Source organism: Dermacentor silvarum, chromosome 8 (genome assembly GCF_013339745.2).
Source record: "Dermacentor silvarum isolate Dsil-2018 chromosome 8, BIME_Dsil_1.4, whole genome shotgun sequence".
NCBI lineage: Eukaryota > Metazoa > Arthropoda > Arachnida > Ixodida > Ixodidae > Dermacentor > Dermacentor silvarum.
In genome coordinates this window covers 68,833,714-68,843,324 of record NC_051161.1, presented here as the reverse complement: position 1 = coordinate 68,843,324, position 9,611 = coordinate 68,833,714, and the positions used below count along the sequence as shown (strand labels likewise).

General features: G+C 48.0%; 1 protein-coding gene across 1 annotated transcript in view; it reads right to left on the bottom strand.

Annotated features, from left to right (window-relative positions):
• The window catches only part of LOC119461386 (ankyrin repeat domain-containing protein 6), a 142,292-nt gene that overhangs the window by 54,609 nt on the left and 78,072 nt on the right, over positions 1-9,611 (bottom strand). Inside the window, exon 3 of the mRNA XM_049672578.1 lies at positions 4,399-4,497. Coding sequence (XP_049528535.1) covers positions 4,399-4,497 — 99 coding nt within the window. The remainder of the gene's footprint in view (positions 1-4,398; positions 4,498-9,611) is intronic.

Here is a 9,611-nt window from a genome sequence, read left to right as displayed (position 1 = left end):
TCCACGATTTGGGAGCTCCGTGCGCGTGCAGGCGAGGCGCCTCTACACGTACACCGTGCTTGGGAACGCAAGGCGCGCGCTCTCCATGGCCTCAAGCAAGCTTTCGCTGGCCATCGGTCTTTAGTGGCATCCTATCTCGCGCTTTTGCGCTTTCACTTTCTCATGAAGTAGTGGGCAGTGGAGTCAAGGCGGCATTCGAAAAAGTTGTCGCAGTTTCACCCGAAAGGCGAAGCGTCAATTGCGATAGCAAATTAGTAGAGAGCTATACGAGTAAGGATAGTAGTTTTATCAGCTGTATAAACTTGGACATGCAGCAGCACCGGCAACACGCACAACTGCTGTCGACGCCATCGGCGTGTTGCCGGCGTTCGCATCAAACGCGCGCGGCGTTGGTGACTGTTGCCGGTGCCTCTGGGGCGGCTCGGAGGTTTTCGACGAGATCCGAACGGGACACTCGTCGAGCAGCGTCGGAAGTCTTTACCACCTTCTCGCCTCACAACGTTTTTATATAAATAGGCATTTGGTGCCGCGGCTAAACGTCGCCTCCCTCCCCCCCCCCCCCCCCCCCCCACGGCTTTTCGCGCGTCGCAAGAAGTCGCGTTTGCTCTACATATATGGTGATTGTAAAGGAGGAAAGAGACCCTTAATTCTTCAGCCCTTCAGGGAGCACGGCGCAGAACGCGGGTTTCTTCTCCGCCGTGCGTTCACTCCCCGTGATGAAAGCGCGCGTCCCTCGCGCCATTTCACTCGCACATACAGCGTCCGGCGCGTGGCAACGATTTCATCGCCGTTGACGTCATACGGAACCTCACGGCGGCGGCGACGACGACGCCGACGGCAGAAATCCGCTTTGGAGTGTCCATATAATTGCTATCGCAATAAAAGGAAGGATGCGCCTGAAAAGCAGTGACCAACAGGCGCCACGGGCAAGAGTGTCCGCTAACGGCCCTCAAAGACTGTACGAGATGGTAGCATTGTTGTGCACTCTACTAGTGTATGCACGTACATTACACGATATTATAAATGCCTTGCTGATATCGGTGTTCTTTTTATTGCGATAGCAATTATATGGACACTCCAAAGCAGATTTCTGCCGTCGCCGTCGCCGTCGCCGTGAGGTTCCGTATGACGTCAATGGAGATGAAATCGTCGCCGCGCGCCGCCGAACGCTGTGTGTGCGAGTGAAAGGGCGCGAGGGACGCGCGCTTTCACGGGGAGTGAACGCACGGCGGAGAACAAACGCGCGTTCTGCGCCGTGCTCCCTTAAGGGCTGCAGAAGTAGGCGTCTCTTTCCTCCTTTACAATCACCATATATGTAGAGCAAACGCGCCTTCTTCCGATGCGCGAGAGGCCGTCAGGGAGGGGGGGGGGGGGAGGGAAGGGAGGCGACGTTTAGCTGCGGCACCAAGTGCCTATTTATATCAGAGGCTCCGACAACAGTCAGCAACGCCGCACGCATTTTGTGCGAACGCGGGCAAAACGCTGACGGCGTCGACAACAGTTCTGCGTGTTGCCGGTGCTGCTGCATGTCCAAGTTTATACAGCTGATAAAGCTACTATCTTTTTTTTTCGAGCGAAGCTTGTATACGCTAGCCTGCGCCAGTGATGTAACGCTAGAAAAACCAGCTGCTCTCAGAGCTGCACAGGTGGTCTGCACGCCCTCGTGCCACTGCTCCCGCGTTCGTCGTCGTCGTCTGCTTCCACAGCTGGCTGCGTTGTCGCTAATCATTCCAGCGTAGAATTTCACTTCCCTTCTGTCGTCGTAATGGGGAGGCCGCGTTTACGGGGGTATGAGCCATTGCTTAAGGGGGTATGACCCATTCATTGTCTTACGTAACCGACAGATTTAATTTTGGAGAAACTTCATGTAAATTCATCCAGAATGAGCGCGCTCGGGAAAGAGCTCGTCGTCGACGTGCAGTGAGGGCTTCCGAAGCCCAGGCGAAACGTCAGCGAAGAGCCGCGGACCCCGAGTTGCGGGAGAGCGATGTTGAGGCCAAACGTCAGCGTCGTCTAGCCCTCCAGGAACCCGACAACGGTGGTGCAGGCCTCGGCAACGCTAGCGTCAACTTCGCCGGTGCGACGGCCGGGTTTCAACGCGAGTTTCTCAACCGGAACTTCGGAGCCAGCTGTAGTGCGTGTGACCGGTTGTGGTTCGAGCACAACGTGGTACTCGTCAATGTAATTCGTTCGGAGGAACACCGAAGAAACACACGAAAAGCTTCGCTTACCGCTATTTCATCGACAGGGGAGGTGCTACTGATTTTTTTACTTGGTTAATGCGTCGCTGCCGGAGCTAGCTCAGCCGGGGTGTAAAGTCCTACGACAAGGCAGTGCGAAAAGTGCCAAGGTACGTGGACCAATGTATGGAGCGAAACACCGGCCGCACTGAAGGGCCAGTCAGTATGTCTGCTCCTGGCAGAAGTCGAAGGCAGCAGTGCGTCGTTAGCTTGGCGTCGCGTTTCATATGCAGAGCACGTTTGCAGTCAGCTCGTCTTGGCGGCCTCCTCCCCAGCTGGCCGCGCGCACACAGGCAGCGGTTATGATCATTCGTCACACCCTGCAGTATACTCCGCTAGTCTCCTCTCGTCGCTGGAATGCCCGTTTCTATCTTCTCTCTCATTCTCAACACGCCGGACGCCTTGGCGCGAGTCCTTGAGTTTTCATTCCGTTTTCCACCTTGATCTCGTCTGCCTTTCTCTACTTTTCGTTTCAATATGTGCTTTGTGCGTGCGATTGCGATTTTGCTAGGTGCGTGGAGCGGCGCCGGTCTGTTTATGCTTTCTTCTTTCTATTCCTGGGACGTTATCATGGGTAGCATAAATTATATCTGATAACGCGATGCCGTTCGCTGAAGCGGTGGACCTCGATCTGCTCGGTGCTTGGAAGTATACGTCGCAGTTCTCGCCACACGTGCACCTGATGAACGCTATCGTACATTTCACTTTTATATCGAGAATTCTCGAGAACGCGGCGCGTTTGTTTCACTTCTGAATGTTCGCACCAATAAACGCTGTGATAAACCTTAAAGGCTTCGGTATTGGCGTCAACGATTGCACCACGGCCACGCTTCTTGATAAATTCTGCTCACTTGTATTATTTTTCTTCTCTTTCCATCTGATCTATTCTTCTAATTTTCCCCTCCCTAAGTGTAGGGTAGCCAACCGGGCACGTCCTTGGTAAACGTCCCTACCTTTCCCTCTTCTTATCTCTCTCTCTGCTCACCTGAAGGACCTTTCTTGCATTTTTTTCCCTTCTCAGCTATATAGGGCCGACGCTTGAGGGCTATAGATCACGTTTTTGCGATAAGTGGATTGTATAGGGGCGACGTTTGCAGCGGTACCTTTTATGTTATGCGTTATAAAACTAACTTCAATTGTACTGTGTTATTAGACCTTCCATCGATATTAGTAAATGGAGGAAGGACCCTTCACCAAAGGTTAAAATCTGCAAAGTGGATCCTTCATTTCAGTAGCGGCGTCAAAAGGCAGGTGCTGATTGAATGCTGCGGCGGCGGCGGCAGTGTTATCATTATTGCCTTTATGTACGCTTATTTATTTATTTATTTATTTATTTATTTATTTATTTATTTATTTATTTATTTATTTATTTATTTATTTATTTATTTATTTATTTATTTATTTATTTATTTCTGCTCTGAAGTACAGCGAAATGTTGCAATCGAGGTATTCTCTTCGCAGTAACCAATTTATGAAGGAACGGGAGCAACCAACCGCCGAGGAAGCACCTTGTATAAGATGCATGCTATACAGTAGGCACTGTTCACGGGCTCGAATTTTCTGAGTCATAAATTTATTTTGTCGCATCCCGAACGGCAGAGAAGCAGAAACGCTCGTGAACCTAATTCGCAGCGTACATAATTATAACTGTTCTTCTTTTGATGGCTCCGCGTTAAAAATATGGGGAACTTTTGTGAACCGTCTCTAGGAACCATTAAATTGCAGCTTATGTATACCACGCGACCAAGATAAATGCGATGAACGTTCGTATGCTCTGCAGCTATTCATAATAGCAGGTTTTATGGTTATAACACTCACTTAATTTTCTATCCCCTTTTTCCAGCGTAGGGCACCAAACGAGACGCTGTTTCTGGTTAACATGTCCTGCCTTATCTCCTTGATCATCTTTCACTCACTGCGTTTGTTTAATTTAAGACAGGAAGCTCTGAAGCAGTAAAGTCAGAATAAAGCACGTGTGACTAATAACTTTCACGCTACTCAGGTCTGAGCCGTCACTGTATCACTGCTGATGCTGTCGTAGTTGATTGATAGCATGGACGCTTGAACTAAGAGTAACTTAGAGCTTTGATTGTTTTACGATGCCGCCATTGTTAAAATTGCGAGCGAAGTCTGTAAGCCGTAGATCAATCTGACTCACAGCATCCAGGGCGTTGACCTTGGCTCCGGCTAGGATGAGAGCTCGGGCGGTGTCCACGTAGCCATTGGCAGCAGCCATGTGCAGAGCCGTGCGACCCTCCTGCGAATGAGAGAAGGTATACGCACATTGCTTATATACACTTGTCGCCACACTCTGTACTTGATGTTTCTAGAGCCAACATCGACTTCACATTACACCACGTTTGTTCACCTCCGGAAACGCAGTTCTTCCATGTGGTCAAACTCGAGAACTCATTTTACGACGCTTGACAACAGTACAAAAGTCACAAGCGAGTGAAAGACGACATGTCTGCTCACTCGTTCGTGTCTTGCGTGCTACGTTCAAGTGAGAGGAAAAAAAAAGGTTATCAGGCAGGTTAATTAGGTTGTGCTTGATTTGCTACCCTACATATGGGGAGGGGGAAGCGAAAAAAAAACGAAAAAGCTACGTGCGCGCACACGCAACAATATGGACCGCTTAGTTTAAGGTGGTTGAAGAGCACTGTCGTCTTTAAAACGTGCAGCAGTGCTCTGGTGGCTTTTGGTGAGCGTGACAACAGAGTCCATGTTCCCAATATGTTTTGTTCGGTGTTGGCTCTGTCGTCCAGTCAGCAGTACGCCGTTTTCAAGTATGGTATCTAACGAACTAGCATAACGCCAGCACCTTACTGAACTGTAGTTTCTTGCGACTGAACTTAATTTCTTCTCCGTGGATCTGGATATGTAGACCATAGAAAAGTACTCCCAATCCCCGCAGCGTTCATGGCTATCGCAACTTGACTAGACTATAGCGTTCATTAAAATAAGAGAATGAGAGAGAGTATGATAGCGAATGATTGTGTGAGTGAAGAAACACCATATCAAACGTCATGGAGGCATTAATATCATTGAGAACAAACTAAAAATACAAAACAGCAACCATACAGCGAACACGTTGCATAGAATATGACGTTCGCGTTATCATGGGTAGTGTCTCGTACTGAAAAACAAAAAATATTGTATGAAATAGAGGAAGATCAATCTTTTTTTTTTTTTTCAAATGGCTCTTTGTCTGAACCATCGGCGCTAGAACCACGGTGTCACGCGATGCCTTCGTGTTGCGAAATTTTCTGAATATGCTGACTGTGCTACAACTAACCTAAGCCAGTCTAACCTAACGAAACCTAACCCTAACCTTAACCCTAACCCAACTAGCACAGCAGATGAACTTTGCTCTCTTTTTAAAACAACCATGGTCACAAGTGACCGGCGCCGCCAGTTCTCAATCGTGATCACGCTTCCATACACGGCGGTCAAAAGTACGGAGATGGCTCAAGGTACAAAATTCGATGGCAGCCTGCTGCTGGGCCTCCGCGGGTGAAAGCGTCAGGGCGGGCGTGTACCATGGAAGCACTTCGCCTCCGATACGGTCTCTTTTCGAAGCTTATCGGAATGCATTCCCGACTCCTGTGGTCCGTGAGCGTTCTAAAATGTGCTTCATTATTTTTATTTACCCCACTTTTTTTCTCTCTCTCTCTGCGTCATCTTCATTTTTCTTCTTCCGTCAACCTAATCCCGGTCGTATGCGTGGCTCGGTTATCATCTATTCTTATCTTCATAAGACCAAAGAAAAAGAAGAAAAAAAAAAGGAGCAGGACCACCTATAGCTCATCGCTAATTGCAAAAAGCTCTTTCTCGTCGCTATAGAAATTGCCCTTGGACCTTTTGTTACAGATTTCACTCCATATGCCTTACGTCATAGATTGATCTCCATCTTTTTGTCCTATGCACGACCGCAAAAAGTCCATCCAGGAAAACGTATACGTTCAGGCACTCGACAAAAATGAAAGAGTACAAATACGAATATATATATACATGTAAAGGAAATAAAACAACGAGATAGAGAGACGGAAAAGGCAGTCTAGCAGAGAAACTGTTGGACTACTAGATTAAACGACGTGCCTTCTAGCATATGCATATGTGGTAGGTTGCATCACGGAAGACGCATTACCAATCTTGCGCCATGTGGATGCGAAGTCTTCGTTCAGCGACGGTTCGTAACGCTTATGCACCGCGATGTAAAAACTATGGGGGCTTCACTTGAGATTCGAGGCACGCGTGATAAGAGAGGGCTAATAATCGTTCATACTGACCGCATTCTCTTTGTCCTTTTGCATCGAGCAGGCTAATGCAATTGTAAAAGATCGCCGCATATAAAAGCAGGCAATCCCGACGCTCTTCATAAGCTGGTCTGAAGAAAGCGAGGGACGTTTGCGAAGCTTGCTTGGAGCTTTAACTACTACATCCACTACACCGCTTATCACTCACAGTAGCTCACTGTTGCGAAAGCTGTAGCCTTGGTTGTGTGGTATTGGCGTCGTCGAATATTAGCAGTGTTGGAACCTATACGAAGGCCCACAACTTAAACCAAGAGTCTGAAACACGTGGCTTGTAGGCTGCATGTCGCCCGGATAGCTTTTAATCGCCGTCCGAATTAATAGTACGTGTCTGTTCACATTCCAGGCCCACCATTCAATTTGGGCTCTGGAAATTCTTTACCGCGCTAGGCCGATCAAATTACAGTGCTTCCAGCACCGAGCTCTGTTTCACGTCTGCATTACGATGCCTGAAAGGAGTTCGATACAACTGGCATCAAGAAGTGTTCAGGTGCCTACTGATCGCCTTACAGTGGTTTTATGAATGTTTTGGTGGAACCACGTTTTGGCAACGTCACGCTTGCTCAGGCGGACCAATTGGCGGCCAAGCACGCCAGGCTAAGGCCCAACCTGCCAGAACACCAACACGACCACCACCAAGGACGGGCAGCTGATTGTACAGAATAGTAGTTAACTGAGCTAGGTTGGTTCATAGCTACGTCAAGTTTTGAACAGTTTTCAGTTCAGCTGTTCAAAACTCGTCTCAGCCTGATCGAGTTCGCGACAGCCAACTGTGAATTCCGATAACAGCACGAAGAGCGAGGAAGGAACGATTATGATGGTTATCATCATTAGCATCGTCCCTATAGGAAGAAGACGAGGCACTTTAGGAACACAGGCGTCCTATGTTTTTTAGTTGTCTGCAAGTGCCCGTGACTCCTCATGGTTACTTTATTATTATTATTATTATTATTATTATTATTATTATTATTATTATTATTATTATTATTATTACGTTTGATAAGTTTGAGGCTATTCAAGGTTACTTGAGTAACATCGTTCCCCTATTTCCCCGAATAACTTTGTATATGTACTGGTTTGTAGAAATAAATTGTTTATCGTTTTATTTCTAAGCGTTAGCATTTCGGTCAGGCAAGCCTAATCGCAGCAGCATTGACGCGTCGGTGAACGCAGCACTGCTATGACGAACCACTATACTTGAGACATTGCTGAAGCATGAAGCAAAGGAACGAAAGAACGTCCTGGCGGCCGGGGCACGCATTGTGCGCACTTGCGCACGAACAACGAAACCGCTTTGACAGCGTGGAGCACCGCCCTGGTGCAAAGCGCTGTGCCTGGCGTTCAATCAGGATGTGTAACGCATACGGCCCCCGCTTGCCTGGGCGTCCACACGCGGCACACGTGCCCGGCGCTTGTGTGCGGAGCTCTGACACGTATGCAGGCCACAAGGAACAGCACGCCCAACCGTTATTTATAACGGCGCGCCCAGGTCGAGAGGTGCTCGACCAAGGCAAATATTTAGACGCCGCGCACAATCGCAGCACCCACTTCTGAGCTCTCGGGGAACACGATGTAAGACGACGTTGATGAGCGCGCCGAGTCCGCATGCGTGAAAGGCCCTGTCTCGCGACCATTGTTGCAAGTGGGTCACGTGCTCTCTGCGGCTGGAGAGCGCATTATAAGCTGCGGCTGTCTGAGGTCGTTATACGTCAAGCTGTATAGTACGCGGCTGCGCGGTCTGTACGAAGACGAGTAAAGGCAACGAAACAGTGACATTGCGAGCGAGCGTATACTTGGAGTGACGGTTGCGACTGAGGATGAAGCCGATATTTAGCGAGAACTGTGGCTTGAACATCAAACTGAGGAGCCAGGATACTGCTTATTTATTTGCCCGTTCACACATACGACACGCTCTATGCGTTATGTCCTGCGCTGTTGTAATAAGGTCTAAATTGCGACGTGTCTCTGTGTTTGCGTAGCCTACCCTTTTCCGAAGCGCTTTGTCTACAATGAACGCGTCACTACATCACCCCTAAGAAGTGAAAACGGTAGGCACGGCAATGCGAATAGAACTTAAAATACAAACCCCACTAAGCGGGGTTTAAACAAGCTTAAACACTTAAACTTAAATACAAACCCCACTGTACATATATATATATATATATATATATATATATATATATATATATATATATATATATAAACACACGATGGATTAACGACGTCTGTATTAGATGCGTGCGCAGGTGCCGGGATCTCTCGGAATATACGCATCCTAGATTATGCCACACTGAACAGAAACGGCGGCATAAAATGAACTATAGTCTGCATACCCACTAGACAGTGCAGCCACAAAGGTTCATTAACGCAAATTTGCAACCACAAGGGAAAGCTGCCCCAAGTGCGCAGCGGGACATACGTAGCCCCACAGAAACCGGTAGCGCTATCTCTTAGAAGATAAAGTAAATATAATTTTAAGTTTTTATTTGAATTGGTATGGGGCACTAATAGTTCGAGTTGTTTTGCTTTCTCTTGTTTTTCGGCTGTCGTCGCTCTTCAAGCGCGTGAATTTCCTTGCTCATGCGCTACGAATAAGTTGACCGGTAAGTGCAAATTTTTTTTTCTTGCACTCCAGTGATGCAGTTAGATCAATTGTAGACAGCTTTGGCATGAGAGTGAGCCATTGTTTTCAGCTTCCTGCAAATATGCTGAACGTAGTGGTTGATGACGTCCAGCACTACTACTGGAACGGCATGACATACCTGTATACCTGTTGTTTCGGGTGATACTGTGCAGACAGCTCATCAATGGGAGGAGCTTTCGCAAGTGCCGGCGCAGTGTAGTATATCACAAGAGAGGAAGCAAGAACTCCTCATACTTAATCTTGTTGGTTCGATAACTCAAAGGGCAACCGGAACGCGCGCCGGCTCTTTTCTGTTACCGGCACTTTTTTCTTCTTCCCTTCCGTTCTATCTTTATCATTGAAAAACATTTGCAGTTTCCGCGGCCGGAAACATGATACTGTACACCCTTTGCAATCACTTCCTCCTATAGCCCT